This window comes from Mastomys coucha, unplaced genomic scaffold (genome assembly GCF_008632895.1).
Source record: "Mastomys coucha isolate ucsf_1 unplaced genomic scaffold, UCSF_Mcou_1 pScaffold3, whole genome shotgun sequence".
NCBI classification, from domain to species: Eukaryota; Metazoa; Chordata; class Mammalia; order Rodentia; family Muridae; genus Mastomys; species Mastomys coucha.
The window spans coordinates 48,062,641-48,079,232 of NW_022196909.1; the positions used below are offsets into that span (position 1 = coordinate 48,062,641).

A 16,592-nucleotide genomic window follows, 5' to 3' on the forward strand; every position below is an offset into this window, starting at 1 on the left:
ACCAGGCTGGCCTCGAACTCAGAAATCCGCCTGCCTCTGCCTCCCAAGTGCGGGGACTAAAGGCGTGCACCACCACCACCGCCCGGCCCCCAGTGACCTTTGACCCCGGTGGAAACCCGGCTGGGATATCCCGGCTAGGACAGGCTATTTGGGAAGCAAGCCCAGCCCCCTCTGCTGATCGCTCTCCTTCATGGCTCTCGGGGCTCCCCCCCCCCCCCCCGCAAGGTGGAGGCTCTGACAAGAAGACAGGATGGGCAAAGTGGAAGATCTGCATTCTGCAGCTCCAGCTGTTTGAGTCTTGACCTAGAACTGACAGAGCTGTTAGGAAACCAGACAGGGAGCCTTGGAGGTGGCATGAACCAAGTGTGGAGGGAGAGGCATGCAGGCTTGCCCTGGAGGGTGGGGTGCTTGCCCTGCCGTCCAGAGGCCCGACCATCCCTGTGTACCTGGAGTACCCCTCTTCCGGCCTCTGCGATGCTTGAGGCAGGGAACCGACAGCCCAGTTCCAGGAGACTGCTCTTTGATGATGCCCCCTGTGTCCGCTCTCAACCAAGGAATACGTCCTCTGGGTGAGCCAAGGCTAGTCCTGGCCAACAGGGCAGCCCCTAGTGACAAAGTGCCACAGCCGTCAGCCCTGCCCTCCCAGGTCCAGGGGGGTCTGTGAACGTCTTTCCTGGTGTGAAGCGGGCACACACTAGAGACAGGCACTGAGCTCTCCCCACCTCAGGTCTGCTTCTGTGGCGCCCGCCCGAGGCAGGAGGATGGATGTGTCTTCCTGAGTTCCAGGGAGCAGGGACTGAGCGCTAAGCCAGCCTACGAGGTCTTTGTATGTGATCTCACCTTAGGACTATCCTTCCCAGAGTGGCTTATGCCCTCGAGTGTGGATCTGGGAATGCAGCTGAGAAGGCCCTTTTCTGCTTTGAGGCGAGGCAGCGTGTAGCACATGGTCTGCGAGCACCTTGGGCTTCCCGAGGGCTCTGCCCATTTTCTCTCTCCTACGGGCACCTCTGGGCCCTGGACCCTCTTTCCAGCTCTCTTGTCTGCTTCCTTCCCCTGCTCACTGCCTGGCGTTTCTGTGTCTCGATACCTCCATCACTGCGAGGGGACTGGTCAGTCATGTCAGCGAGGTAAAGATTCACTGGCGTCCTGAGACCCACATAGTAGAAACCGGAGACCTGACCTTTCCGTGTGTCCTCCGACCCCCACATGTGGGCTGGACATATGAACTCGTACATATAATAAGTAAATGTAACTCAAAAAAAAAAAAACATTCAAAAAGAATTAAGGGGCCTGGAGAGATGGCTCAGTGATTAAGAGCTATCGCTTTTCCAGAGAAGCCAGGTCAGTTTCTAGCTGCCACACAGTGGCTCCCAGCCATGTTTAACTCAGGGGACCATGTTTAATTCCTTCTTAACTCTCCTGGCACACCCATAGTGCGATACATACAAGTAAACAAAACACTCATATGCATAAATTAAAATAAATAATCTAAACAAAATAAAAGTAATAAAGAATTCAGTGAGCGGATCCCGCAGAGCCCAGCACACACAGGGCTCAGGGCAGCACCTAGCTTATAGGAGCTCAGCAGATGCTGGAAGACATAGTTTGAAAAATCACGGGACCTAAGCCAAGAGCTGCCACCTCTAGGGAGACTTCCTGGATGTCACCATCCAGGGATCGCTGCTGCCACTTCAAAAGCCCCTGTTCCGACCACCCGTACCTAGACGACACTGGTTGACCACCAACCTGTGCCTCACCACCCCACAGTCTCACGACCACTGGAGCAGAGTTGGTAGACCCCTGTCAGAGGAGGGCACCCAGAGCCCTGGAAGCACAGGGGCTTGCACGAGGCTGCTGAACAGGGGCAGGGCGGCCATCCTGGTGAGTGTTGTAGGGAGTGTGTGAGTATCTGACCAATCAATGTTTGAGTCCACCTCAGTTCATCTGGGATGAGGGTTTTGTTTTTTGTTTTTTGTTTTTGTTTTTTTTTGTTTTTTGTTTTTGGTTGTTTTTTTTTTTTTTTTTGGTTTTTTAAGACAGGGTTTCTCTGTGTAGCCCTGGCTGTCCTGGAACTCACTCTGTAGACCAGGCTGGCCTTGAACTCTGGGATGAGTTTTATTAACTCTGTCTCAGAGCATCTCAGCCAAGGACAGCAGCCATGCTGTTTCGGGGTTACAAGGCAGGAGTGTGGGTGACCTAAAGTAGCCACGCTGGAAGGTCTGCACTCAGACTGACAGAACGATGGCTCCTCCCTGGCCGCATCAATGGAGGCTCCTTCTGTTTACGTCTCCCATCTTGTATGCTCTAGAACCTCCCAGGGAACCCTAGGCTACGGAGAACAAGGGGAGAATTGCATCCAAGTGACTGGGAGGCATGTCTAGAAACACACGTGAGGGTCCAGTGACCCTGGAAACACACGTGAGGGTCCAGTGACCCTGGCCTCCCTCCCTCGAGTGAAGGGCTCCAGCAGATGCACATAGGCACAGCTGGTCTGTTGGAAATGGCAGATGTTTTGCTGGGAGGGCAACACCCGGCAACAGGAGGTATGTAGAGGGAGGTGGGGCCGCTTCAGTCAGGAGTGAGAAGGCTACTAGGTGAGAGTTCACTTGCCCTTCGGGGGGTGTGTGTGTGTGTGACGTGGGCAGGCATGATGGTGACCTCTGGTGTCAAGTGATTAAAAGCCACTGAGGGGCTCAGGAGGCCAGATTTAGCTTCTCTGGGCCTCCTTCATCTGTCTCCTTGGAAGAGGAGTGGCAGCCCAGGGTGAACTGCTTTCGGGATACCACGACCCTCGGGATTGACACAGCTCCTGTCATGGCTGTTCTTAAGCCTGTGGGGGCAACTGTGTCCTTGGTGATTGCAGGTCAGCCAAGACAGGGCTAGCAGATACCACAGCCCTAAGGATGTCAGCAGGTCTCTGCCGGCTGACAGTGGTGGAACCAAGGGGCGTGTCCTGGCCATTCCAGAGCCTTGTAGAGTATAGTGTAGGGCCGAGGGCTCTCCCTTTTAAGCTCTGGGGCCACCCTCTCCGTAAACACACCAGGGTGGTGAAGCAGCCACGGGGCTTCAAGTCAGGAGACCTGGCTTGGTCTAGGTGGGGTAGGCTCAGGCCCACACTGCCCTGCTGAGCTCAGAGGGCCTCATGGGTAACCAGCGTGGTGTTCTCTCACAGACCGAGAGCGCATCGGGCAGGACTCAGCCTATGAGCAGGAGGGGAAGGTGCAGTTCGTGATTGATGCCGTGTATGCCATGGGCCACGCGCTGCACGCCATGCATCGTGACCTGTGTCCTGGCCGCGTAGGACTCTGCCCTCGCATGGACCCCGTGGATGGCACCCAGCTGCTTAAGTACATCAGGAATGTCAACTTCTCAGGTAGGGGACGTGGAGCAGGACACTGCTTAACTCTGGGGTACCCTGCGATGGCAGGGTATAAAGATCTGGGCTCTTGGGGTGGGAATAGTGTTCTCTTCAGATGCTCCGGGCAGGAATCATCCCAGTTCGTAAACCTCCCCGTGCCTGGTAAAGGCTCAGCGAAGCCCTCCCATGCAGGCATCGCCGGGAACCCCGTGACCTTCAACGAGAACGGAGATGCGCCGGGGCGTTATGACATCTACCAGTACCAACTGCGCAACGGCTCGGCTGAGTACAAGGTCATCGGCTCGTGGACAGACCACCTGCACCTCAGAGTAAAGCACGAGGGGAGGGAGGGGACGTGGGGGACAGAGTGCAGACACCCAGCTGCGCTGGGGGGGGGGGTCACTGCTCTCAGAGCGAGTCTCTGGCTGCTCAGGCTTCACTAGAGAAGGCGGTCATTTTTTCCAGGTGTTCTTAATCGCCCCCTCCTGGCTTACCTAAGAGATGCCATGGCTGCCTTTCTTGCTCTTGGGGTGGTACCCTCACCCAGTGAAACGTTGTTGTTGTTGTTGTTGTTGTTGTTGTTGTTGTTGTTGTTGTTGTTGTTGAGAGAGAGCACTCACAGTGTTGTTGGGGGCTTGGTCTCTGCTTTGCAGGAATGAAGGGGAGACATCTGTTCTCTCCCTGGCATCCTTTCCAGAAGGAGCCCCAGGAGCCCTGCCCAGCAGGGATCCCCTTGCTCCGGGTCCCAGAGCCTTCTCAGTGCAGCAAATGTCTCAGGACACTACCCCTAGGGAGGGATTCTCCCGAGGTCACACAGCTTAGAGGGATAGAACCTGATCTTGTAACAAGGTTTTCCAGATGCCTGGTAGAGGGGAGCCAGATTTAGGGTGTGTCCTGTGTAGGAGGCAGAGGCCCGTTCCCGGTGGCATGTTCTAACTGTGTTTTCCCGAGAGGCTGTGAGGCGGACGTTGTCCTGTTTCTCTTTCAGAGACGCCCGGCCTGAAGCCTGGGCAGGTGTGTGTGGAGTTCTGAAAGGTTCCCTCTTCTCTCCCTGCCAGTCTGTCTGCTCCCACATCCCAGCTTGGCCCAGCCCAGATCTGGGATCCCTGATCTGTCAGGAAAGGGACTAAGTGACAATGGTGAGGTGAGGCGAGGGCTGGGCCTCACGGTTTGCTCCCCAGATGGCTGGCTTTAGGTTGCTGAAGGAGCCACTGCAGGCAGGCTTCCAGGAGCTGAGGGGGAGGACTCAGGGTACTAGGCTACCTGAGGGGACCTGCAGGCAAAGGAAGCTCTCCTAGTGAGGTCTACAGTATTCCCTGTGGGAGCCACAGGTGGTACCAAGAGGAAAGGAAGCTTCGTCCCAGCTACCCTTGGATGGAGGACAGAGGTTCGGTAGGTCAGGTGTTTTCTCAAGCCCCCCTAGTCATAGCGGTGACCCTAGGAGTGGACTATTTTCATGGGGGATCAGGGTTTTCCAGAATAGCCACCAGCTTCCTTCAGGACCGCGACACATCCCATAACACACAGAGCCCAAGACAACCTCTCCATTAGGCTTCCTCTACACCCTGCCCTTCCCTACTCCCTTCTCCTCGGTTCAGGAGCTCTGTAAGACAGCATCAACCAGCTACACACGCACGTTCCTGCAGGAGAGGGGGACTCGGTAAACACATAGACCAACACATGGACACACAGACACACGGAGAAAGACAGACAGACACACACAGACACATAGACAAAGATACACAGACACATAGACAAAGACAGACAGACAGACACAGAGAGGTACAGACACATAGACAAAGACACACAGACAGGCAGAGGCAGACAGACAGACGTGCACAGACACATAGACAGATACACAGGTAGACACAATACAGAGCCACAGAAACAGACGCCCACAGACATACATGCAGAGACACACAGACACACAGAGGCACGGACACACAGATACAGACACAGACATACAAAGACACACACACATAGACATACACAGGTACACACACAGAGACATAGACAGAGATATGCACACATACAGACACAGACAGACAGACAGACAGACACACACACACACACACACACACACACACACACACACACACACACACTAGGCCAGGCTTGCTGCTTTGAGAACACACTGACTGCATTTTGGCCTTTAGTGCACTCCCTTTGACCAGGCTCCCCTGGTCCAGCACCTGCAGCTCAGTGTACTCCCTTTGACCAGGCTCTCCTGGTCCAGCACCTGCAGCTCTCTGGGCCACTGGGTTAGTTCCCCATAACGTCGTGAAGAATTCAGTAGAGCGTGACAATGCTCCCTGGCTGGCTTTGCTTCCACCAACTGCATCTTCAGAGCCCGGGAGCAGCGCTCTTCATTTCGAGCCAGATGTAAAGGAATGCTAACCCCCAGGCGCTCATTAAGTGTCTTCTGATTAAATCTTTGTTCCTTGCTTTCAAGCGAGCAGGACTCCGGAGTCGCCCGGCAGAAGCTCGGGTGGGGGGCCGAGCTGTGAGGCAATCTGTCTCCCACTCCACCGTGCGTGAGAACCACGCAGGAGGTTCACACAGGCGGGAGGCTAGGCAGGTTGAAGTGGGCAGTTCTAACTTGCTCCTGGCGACGCAGTCTCCAGCCGCAGGGTTTGAAAGTCAGGATTCCTGTGCCTTTGCTCCGCGTGGGTGCTTAGTGTGACTCAAGGAGTCACACTATGTTCTGGAGACTCAGTATCTCCAGATGAGTGATGAGTTTGGAACTCACTGGTGTCTGGGTCACATGGTAAGTTGTCCAGTTCCAACTCTCAGTCAGTCAGCTCTGGTGAGGTTCAGGTAGCTGGGCTCTTGGCCAACGTCGGGCCTATTCAGGTGTGGAGCCAGAGAGATGAGCTCTGGGTGCCGCTGGCATGTCCTGAGGCCAGCTCTGTGGTCCTGTCATTGGCAGATAGAGCGGATGCAGTGGCCAGGGAGTGGCCAGCAGCTGCCGCGCTCCATCTGCAGTCTGCCCTGCCAGCCGGGGGAGCGGAAGAAGACAGTCAAGGGCATGGCTTGCTGCTGGCACTGCGAGCCCTGCACAGGGTACCAGTACCAGGTGGACCGCTACACCTGTAAGACCTGCCCCTACGACATGCGGCCCACGGAGAACCGCACGAGCTGCCAGCCCATCCCCATCGTCAAGCTGGAGTGGGACTCGCCCTGGGCTGTGCTGCCTCTCTTCCTGGCTGTGGTGGGCATCGCCGCCACGTTGTTCGTCGTGGTCACTTTCGTGCGCTACAATGACACCCCGATCGTCAAGGCCTCAGGCCGGGAGCTGAGCTATGTACTGCTGGCGGGCATCTTTCTCTGCTACGCCACCACCTTCCTCATGATCGCAGAGCCTGACCTGGGGACCTGCTCACTCCGCCGCATCTTCCTGGGGCTTGGCATGAGCATCAGCTACGCGGCTCTGCTGACCAAGACCAACCGCATTTACCGCATCTTTGAGCAGGGCAAGCGGTCGGTCAGCGCCCCGCGGTTCATCAGCCCGGCCTCCCAGCTGGCCATCACCTTCATCCTCATCTCTCTGCAGTTGCTCGGCATCTGCGTGTGGTTTGTGGTGGACCCCTCCCACTCAGTGGTGGACTTCCAGGACCAACGGACACTTGACCCCCGCTTTGCCCGGGGCGTGCTCAAGTGTGACATCTCAGACCTGTCGCTCATCTGCCTGCTGGGCTACAGCATGCTGCTGATGGTCACGTGTACTGTGTATGCCATCAAGACTCGAGGCGTGCCTGAGACCTTCAACGAGGCCAAGCCCATCGGCTTCACCATGTACACCACCTGCATTGTCTGGCTGGCCTTTATTCCCATCTTTTTTGGCACCTCGCAGTCAGCCGACAAGGTGGGTGGTCTGGGAACACGGCAGACTGGGGCGTTAGAGCCCGGGAGCCAGGGGCTGCTTTCTTTAAACCTTGCTCTGTTTTCTCTCCCAGTTGCAAGTTTCCCCCTTGCTCTGTATCTCTCTCTCTCTCTCTCTCTCTCTCTCTCTCTCTCTCTCTCTCTTTCTCTTTCTCTCTCTCTCTTCTGTCTCTCTCCTTCTGAGGGTAGTACAGGCAGAGTCCCCATTCCTCTATGGGGTGCCCTTGGGGTTTATGACCCCACACCCCAGGAAGCTGGCAGCTTGAGAAATTGCTTTTGGCCTCACCTGGGGTCACCCCTGGGGGTCCCTCCTGTGTGTCTTGCAGGGGCATTGGAGTCTATAGCTTCTAGGCCACAACATGACAGCCAAGGCCCTCCCATCCTGGATTCCTGCCCTCCAAGGGGCTCTTCTTGGGATCTGGAAAGAGATGCTAGGGTGTATCCCCTCTTGGAGATAGTCCCTTCAGAATCCAGAGAGAGGTAGGGGTACCTCCCGAGCTCTATAACGGGCTGCCCTCACCAATGTGTGGTCACACTACCGGGCACTAGCCTTCTCCCATCTTCCAGATGAAGTCAGAGAGAAGAGATTGAGTTTTGAGCCACTTGGGACACCAACCTCAGGGAGAGCGAGCGTGTATATTAGATGCATGCGTGTGCGCAGACACAAGCGTGGTCTTTTGCATGCATGCACGTTCAGTAATAAATGAGCTATGTGTGAGCTATACAGGGACAGTGGACACGAGGGACCGATGTGCTGAGGGATTCCCAACTGCCTGCAAGGAGGAGGGGGTGTGTGTGCACACAGGGGTTCAGGTGCCGGTGGGTACATACAGGTAGCCGTGCAGTTGTCTGAATGGATCTGTGTCTGTTCTATGCACCCAGCTGCGGGGACAGGATGTAAGCCAGGTGTGTGCGGGAGGTCAGGTCCGTGTGTGCAGGCGATAGCCGGAGTGCATGGCTCCCCTGGGTGTTGTGTGAGACAAGTCAGGGCTGTACTGGTGAGCCAGTGATGGCTCTCCTGCCTTAACCAGGATTCTCAGGGCTTAACAGCTGTGAGGTATTCCTGTGAGCCCTCTAATTCTCTTCAGTGTGAGGTCACTGCTCAGCCAGCCTTGGGCAGGATGTGGCTGTCGAGTCAGCCAGGATGGAGGAGGTTCCTGGGCTTGTACAGATTCGAAGCCAAAGTGGGTGGAACTCATCCGCAGGGCTTCTCACAGCCCTGACACAGAGGGAGGGGACCATGGTCCACACATACAACTGTTGCTTTCTGTGCTTTGTCCTCTGTCAAACCCTATTCATTACTAGACAGTGGCGGCTGAGGCTGTCAGGACTTCAGAGAGGACTCCACAGAGAAGCCGCAGGGCTGGCTGGTCTGGTGTGCCTGAGAACGGGATGGTGGCAGACTGACCCCGAGGCCAGAGGGTTAGGCAGTGAGGTCACATTGCAAGCTGGCCCTCACTTGGACCTTAGAGTGTCCCAATGCCTCCCTCCTTCCCTCCCACACCCCTTAGCCTGACTCAGGTGCCATCTGAAGTCTAGAGGACCTCTAGACTGGCTTCTCTAGAAGGGCTCACCGGAGCCACCACTTCTGGGAGCCACATATACCTGTACACAGGGGACACCAGAAGGTGCTGGAGCCGGAGACCAGCTCCAGGGTTGTTGGGGCGGGGGTGCAAAACTCTGAGTCCTGGGTTAAGAAGAAGATCCGGGAGGGCAGCACTCTTCTACCCTGAGGTGGTTCGGGACCCCAGAGAGCTTCAGATCGTCAGCAGTTCTAACTCTAGTCTGTGCTGCCCTTGACCCACTGTGTGTGTCTTCAGAAAGGCTCTTGGGCTGAAAGAGGAAGACCCAGAAACAGTGACTGTGCTCAACGCCGGGTGCCATTTATAGCCTGGGGTGAAGGCACACCCAGGGTTCCTGTGCACATATCATATAGAGTCCAAAATGTTGTGCATTCTGCTTGTGTTAATGACTGGTGGGGACTGAAGCCCAAAGAGGGGAGGCCCAGCGTCTCACTCCGGGCCAGGGTAGACAGCCTCTACCCGTGTGTCTTCAGACAGAAGCACAGATGTGTGCCCCCTCACTGCAGAGAGAAGTACAGAAGTACAGAACGTGGGAGTGAGGGTGGTCTTAGGATAATGGTGCATCAGCCACACTCTAGGGTAGGAACCAAGGTTTGTGGGCATTTCCTGTCTCCTCCATGTCAGTACCCGGAGCCCCAGCTGAGCTGAGACAGGCCGCTGAGGCCTGGCTCACCTGTCACAGAGAAGGAGGTGGGAGGGAACCTGGGCAGGGCGGTTGGCAATTGCAGGGCTCTGTTTGGAGGGCTTCCGCCATTGAAGAATGGATTATCCGACACCCAGATTAATGGGCTCCCATTTTGCTAAGCATCTGTCACCGTTAGTGCTGGCGAGCGAGCATGAAATGAGCTTTGACAGCGTTGGTGCCACAGCCATCTTCTGCCGGGTGTCGTGGGTCCCCAGTCGGGGCCTGTTCTACATGGGAAGCACATGGGGTGGGGAGACTCAGTGGATGTGGGGCTGCTGGGAGCTGTTCCAGCGGGGGCTCATGTCACTCACAGCAGCCTCGGGCAGGGTTTGGTCCTAGGAAGGTCAGCTCTGGTCCCCGAGAACTATGCTGGAGTCGTTTCTCCAGGTTGGATGTGGGGGCGGGGGTTGTTCCACGACACCACCACCACACAGAGAGTGTTTCCTGTACACTTAACAGTGTTAACTGCCCATGTCACAGCTCTGGGAGGTAGGTACTGCCTTTTTCAGGCCTGTTTTGTCCATAAGGAAACAGGTACAAGGACTGATCTGCCCAAGTTCACGCGCTAGGATGTGAGCGTCAGGAATTCTGACTTCCTCTTGCTCAAAGCTATCAGTGCAGAATGGATCTGTACCAGCTGGGTGTGTTCCTAAAATGGATGCTGGATAGATGGGGCCCTCTAGGATGAGAATTAGCTGAGCGGGGGGGGGGAATGGAGTGGGGTGGGGAGTGGAGCCAGAAGGGGGTGGGGCAAGAGGGGTGGAGCTGGAGCAGGGCAGGGTCAGGTGGGTGGAGTTAGAATGGGGCGGAGCTGAGAGGCATGAAGGCGGAGCTGGAGCGGGGAAGGGTCAGGTGGGTGGAGTTAGAATGGGGCGGAGCTGAGGGGCATGAAGGCGGAGCTGGCTCTGACCCCTACCTGCGGCCCCCCCACAGCTGTACATCCAGACAACCACACTGACGGTCTCTGTCAGTCTGAGTGCTTCAGTGTCCCTGGGGATGCTCTACATGCCCAAAGTCTACATCATCCTCTTCCACCCGGAGCAGAACGTGCCGAAGCGCAAGCGCAGCCTCAAAGCCGTGGTCACCGCCGCCACCATGTCCAACAAGTTCACACAGAAGGGCAACTTCAGGCCCAATGGGGAAGCCAAGTCAGAGCTGTGTGAGAACCTGGAGGCCCCAGGTGAGTGTATGGCCACTTTCCTTTGTCTCCCAGGTCCCGCCCCACGCCTTTGCAGAGGCCGCTGAAGGCCTAAGGTAGCTTGCAGGTTAGGCCCTTCCTGGTGGCTGAGGAGAACTTCGGAGACCCTGGGAGTGACCACATCCTCCTGTGTCGCTGACCTGGTTCCTGCAGGGTGCTAAGACTCCATCATATCCCTGTTCTGGCCTATGTCTCTCAGTTCTTCTGGAGGAAGGGACTGCTGCAGAGGCCCAGTTCCTGGGGTAACCCAGGAGGGACCTTTGGCTTTGTCTCTAACGAAAGATGGGGACCCTAGGCCATCCTGGGACAGGTGGGTGAGGATAGAGTGGGCTGGGACATTGACTGATGTCCCCATGGGACAGCGCTCCCCCAGGGCTTGTCCGGGGCCTCTGCAGACTTGGCCTACGGAACCACTTGGTGGCAGCAGGGACAGGCTCCACCCGGGCTGGATCCGCAGTTGAGAACCGGAGGAAGCGAGGGCTCCTCCTGATATTATATGGCAGTGCTGACCTCAGCATGGTGGCTTGCTCTGTGCTATGGTCTCCCTGTCTCTGGGGTACCCATCCTCTATGTGGGGCGTTACGTCTGACTTCTGACGTGTCCCAACCCTGTGATGATAGCTTCCCCGCATAACTGACTTCGCTGTTCTTGTTCCTCCTCCCGGAAAACCACGTGACCCCTGTCCTCCGACCCTGGCCCTTCCTTCCCATACCGCCTTAGGGATGGATAGAGGCAGAGAGGGTCCTCACAGGACACTCCCTCTGGCTTCCATGTTCACTCAAATGCCAGGGATCATCGTGGTAGCTGTAATCTCGATTTCTGGCTTGAGCCCCAGGATCACTTGCTCCTTCCTGTGGACACGTGTCCATTCCAGCCCAGTCCCCACACTGTACACTGGTGCAGGAGCGGCTCTGCGCACAACCCCACACACAAATAGACGGGTACCCACACATGCATCCATGCACATCCATGCGCACACATGCCCGTGCTGTCTGTCGAGGGTAGGATGTACCCACGATATAACTCAGGAGGGTTATTAATATTTTGATTACACTCATCAACCAGTGGGGGCCGCAGGGTGAGGAGCTTTGTAGAGTTCTGATGGCCCCACGGACCTGGTCCCTTTGTCCTGTTCAGGCTGATCACAAGGTCAGAAAAGGAAGTGTAGGTGGAGGAGAGACAGGTCCTCAACCCTGCTCCTGTAAGGGTGGGCCCAGCACCCCCTGCAGCCAGAGCCAGAGTTGGCAGCTCCCTTTGTCCCCTGACTCTCTCAGTGACAGGGCTCCGTGGAGATCAATTCTAGGGACAGCCCAGCCGAGGGGGTGTGAGAGGGAGGGGTGGGGAGGTGTCACTCCCGAGGAACGCGAACATTTTTCACCCTGTCAAGTTCAGGCCGCACATCTTTAAACAAACAACAGAATAAATAATTTAGAACGCTGATTGCTAGCCCGATTGGTGCAGAATCACAGGGCGACAGGCGGTGACCGTTAGCCTCGTGCCTCGAGCTGTCTTGCAAATTGCTGTACGGTTGGCTGGTGACTGAGAACCCCTGGGGAGGGCTCCGCCACACCTTCATGCCTCCCGCTCACAAACAGAACGGTGGTGTCAAGTCCCACCCTGGCCTCTCTGCGGGTGCGGGGCACCTTTCTGCCCAGCTTCTCAGAGCCTAGGGTTTTCAATTGCCTCTGGCCCGAGCGAGCGCTGTGCTGTTAACGGGGAGAGAGAACGGTGTTGGCTGTCACTGGTGTCACAGGGAGAGCCTTTGTTCTGAGAAGGCTGTTAGCAGATCGCTGAGGAGGCACAGGCTGTGTCCCAGGACCCCTCCCGGCTGGCTGATTCTTCCTGTGTGTTAGTCAGCTTCTGTGCCCATTTTCCAGATGGTGAGACAGGCGTTGGGGGTTCCCTGGCTTGAAGCTGAGGGCTGAGACTCCCATCCCTCGAGCTATGGAGTCTGATAAAGATAGTCTAGAGGAAACAAGCAGCTCTGGCTGGGCTAGGGGCACAGGACACAGACAGCCCTTGCCACATGCTTCTTTCTTGTCGCCTTATAGCTCCTGACGCAGCGGGGCCTGGGGCTGATGCTCTCCTGCGGGGAGTCGGCTCCCACGCAGCTGAGGTTTCTTTCCCTCTCCAGACCCCAGCCCGTGGGAGGGTCTTGCAGCTGAGAACCAGTTCTCGTTGGTTGACATAGGGATGATGGAGTGTGGGGAACCAGTTTGAGGCAGCTTGGATGGCCGTCTGCAGTGCCTGTGTTGGGGCACTGGGGTTCAGCTGGTGGAGGCATTGGAAGTTTTGCCAGTCCTTTGGGAAAAGAAGTCTAGGCACAGAGGGCCACCTTGCTTGCTTATTCTAGCTATAGCTAGAGAAACTGAGGCACAGTAGGAAAAGGAGGGAGCCACCCGAGGTCACCCAGGAAGAAAGAGGGAGGCTCCCGCCTTCTAGAATGTGCCGCATCCAGCCCATCCGCCATCCTGTGTCCAGCCTATTCTGACTTCAGCCAGTCCATCCCAGGCCCAGGGTGCCTCGTAGTTGTGTGGCTTCATCCTGTCATCTCCTCAGTCATTCAGCTCCCTGGAGAGATGCAGGGATAAAAGATATGGCTGTTTCTATCTTTCCCTGAATGCTAGGTCACGTTTCCTTCCATTGCACCCAGCTTCGGCTCAAATACGTCCGTGGACAGGGAGCACGCTGCTATATCATGTCCCTTGCCCACCCTCTCCACTGGCCAGGAGGAAATTATTTCTTTAGCTGAACTGAACCCTGGTCTCCGTACCTCCTGAGGTCCCAGAGGGGAACCAAGAGGCTCAAATCAGATGGTTGCTTGTCTCTCTCTAATGTCAAAGAAAGTGCTAGGTGGACAGGCCTGAGGTATGGGCCCAGGTTCCTTCCATCTTGTCGCTCCTTTGGTTCCCTAGGGATTGATGCTGGCTACCTCCAGCACCTGCGAGTGTCTGTCATACTCAGACCGTGTTGGAAGTTGTACTGCATCTCTCCTACTTTGCTTTCTACTGTTATGATAAACACCGTGGCCAAACGAGGCTTGGGGCTGTGGGAGAGGTATTTATTTCATCCTAAAGGTTATAGTCCATCACTGAGTTAAAGCGGGAATAGAAGGCAGGAGCTCGAAGCAGAAGTCGCAGAGGATGGCTCCTCCTCACCTCATTCTCTGGCTTCTGCTTAGTTAGCTTTTCTATCCAGCTCAGACCCACCTCATGAAGATGGCGGAGCCTACAGTGGGCTGGGTCCTTCCGAATCACTCATTAAGACAATCCCTCACAGACGTGACCACTGGCCAATCTGATCTGGCTAATCCCCCAACTGAGACTCCTTCAAATGACTCCAGGCTGATAACTGACCCTAACTAGGCCACCATCCCTCCCTTGGATTTAATTAACAAGATTTACCATAGAGCCTGCTCAGCTGCAAGAGAGGCTGGGACACATTGTCCTTAGCTTGGCCCATGTGCCCAGTGTAACAGGAGGGAGGCAGGGAGGTAGCCTGTGGACTTCCATGCTGCCCGCCCCACCTCCTCTCTCCTAGGTCACCTGTCCCTGGCCCAACCCAACGGGTGTGCCTCCTCTTCAGAGCTGAAGGACTCCCAAGGGAAATGAACCAGTTCCAGATGGGGACAGCATTTTCCCCAACCAACATCTCTATAGCCCTGCCCCAGGCTCCCTGTCACTGCTACTGAGGGAGACCCCCCCAAACCTGTCATGGCAGGACCGAACCAAGGGTGTGGCCAGCCTCCTCACGCCTCTAGTCTCAGGTCCCTGACAGCTGGGAGCAACCCACTGGGCTACAGTTACAGAAGGTCTGAACTCTCGTGGGTAGGGGGAGCTCACATTACCTATGAGAGCTGATATCATCACCCGGCTGGGGCCCTAGGGAAGGGTCCTTGAGGGTGCTGTGGTCAGGAGAAGGGAAGACCTCAGATGGGCCTCATCAGTCTTATCTGGGGTGGGGGACATGAATGAACGCCAGAGTGACCAGAGCTGAGAAAGCCTGGGCAGAGGCCTCCAGATGGAGGGGGGTGGGCGGATTACCAGGAATGGACAGGATGGGTGCTCCAGCATCTCTGGGAACAGGGACTTGTGTTTTCTTCATGTAAGCCCACGGTGGGTCTCAGCTGCTTGCCAACCAAGGCCCCTCTATGACACGGTTTCCTCTCAGTCCCAGTGTCCTCTTCCAGGCCACCCTTCTAACACGCTGAGCGCTTTCTCTTTCAAAATATCAGGGGCTGAACCTCTGAAAGATTTCCCTTGGAGAATGTTTTAAGAGTCTGTGACTGTATCATACATCCAAAGAACTATTTAAGGCATGGGTAGATTTAGGAGGGGAGGTGTTCAAAGATGGAGGTTGCATCCAGGTTAACATCGTGAACAGGAAGGGTGCTTCAGGTAATGGTTCACAGGAGCAAAGATGTGGTGGTGGGGAATTCTGTGTGGGACACGGGGTCCGGAGACAGCAAGAGAGGCAGCTTTGGGGAGGTGGGTCCTGCACCCAGTTGGGGGTACCCTGGGTTGGGGGCCCTAATGGAGTTTCTGTGCTGGTCAGCATCTCTGGGGGGGCGGGGAAGGCCCCAGAAGAGGTAGTGCTCACTCCTCAAAATCTTCTGGTCTCTCCTCAGCACTGGCCACCAAACAGACCTACGTCACTTACACCAACCATGCAATCTAGCCGGGCTTCGGAGCCAAGCTGAAGAGACACAACCTCTGAGGATGGTGCATCAGGCCAGGGTCATTCCCGAGGGCCCTGCTGATGCCTGCCTGCCTCGTGGGCATCCACGCACGTGGCTTGGTGCTGAGGACAGTAGAAATCCCGGCCATCACTGCTGGGCAAGCCGTGGTGGGCAACCGGAGGAGGCTGAGTGGCTGGGGCAGCTCCAGGTTGAGCCACACAGGCCTTCCTTCTGGACCAATGTTGTGCCCCGCCCCAAAGCACAGGGGCTCGCTCTCGAGAGCCCAGTCCTGGCTTTTTCCCCTTCTGCCTCCGTCTGTCTTGTTGGTGACCCCAGATGGTCCCCACCCTGTCTTTGCGTTTCTCTTCCGTCTTTGCTCTGCATGTCTGTTTGGGCTTTCTGCTTCGGAATTTTCCTTTCCATTCCCGCCCTTCCCCTCCATCTGCCCCGGCCCCTCCCCCTGCTCCCTGAGTTGCCCCAGCCCCACCACATCATTTTCTCTTCTGCCCCACTCCACGTCATTTCCTTCCAGCCTCTACGCCCCTCCTTTGCTTCATCCACCAACTCTTTCACATCACAAAAGAGAGAAAAAAAAAGGGGGGGATCAACCTCCCCCAAGAGCCCAAACAAAAACTAATCTTGAGTGTGTTTCGAAGTGCTGCGTCCTCCTGGTGGCCTGTGTGTCCCTGTGGCCTGCAGCCTGCTCGCCCGCCCTACCCGTCTGCCGTGTGTCCTGCCCGCCTGCCCACCTTGCCCTTCCTGCCAACGACACGGAGTTCAGTGCCTGGGTGTCTGGTGATGGTCTCTGATGTGTAGCATGACTGTTTTTATACCGAGAACATTTCTAATAAAGATAAACACATGGTTTTGCACCCGGCCTGCGTGTCCACTGAGGGCCCCATGCTCAGCCACGGCTAGTGGCCAGAGGTCAGCAGGGCCAGAAGGGCTGTGAACTTCAGAAGGATGCTGGGGGCAGGGCTCTGTGCAGGCTTTAGGCTTGGATTGCTGGTGTCTCAAGCGAAGTGAGCGGGACACTGCAGAATATTGTAGTGCCTAAGGGGATTGGAGAGATGGCTTGGTAGTTAAATGTCTTACAGAAGACCCAAGTTCTCAGAATCTACATCCGGCCTAGCTCAAGGGGATCACCTGCTCTCTTCTGCGATTCTTGGGTATCTGTGTTCACCTGGGGACACCCCCCACACACATAA

At 56.1% G+C, this 16,592-nt stretch overlaps 1 protein-coding gene across 2 annotated transcripts in view; it reads left to right on the forward strand.

Moving 5' to 3' along the window:
- Grm4 (glutamate metabotropic receptor 4) overlaps positions 1 to 16,256 on the forward strand; it is an 88,460-nt gene extending 72,204 nt beyond the window's left edge. For both annotated transcript variants that reach the window (XM_031347907.1, XM_031347906.1), the window contains exons 7-11: positions 3,173 to 3,373; positions 3,551 to 3,687; positions 6,288 to 7,223; positions 10,442 to 10,688; positions 15,334 to 16,256. In XM_031347907.1, the coding sequence (XP_031203767.1) occupies positions 3,173 to 3,373; positions 3,551 to 3,687; positions 6,288 to 7,223; positions 10,442 to 10,688; positions 15,334 to 15,383 (1,571 nt within the window). In that variant the 3' untranslated portion in view covers positions 15,384 to 16,256. The remainder of the gene's footprint in view (positions 1 to 3,172; positions 3,374 to 3,550; positions 3,688 to 6,287; positions 7,224 to 10,441; positions 10,689 to 15,333) is intronic.
- Positions 16,257 to 16,592: the final 336 nt, after the last annotated feature.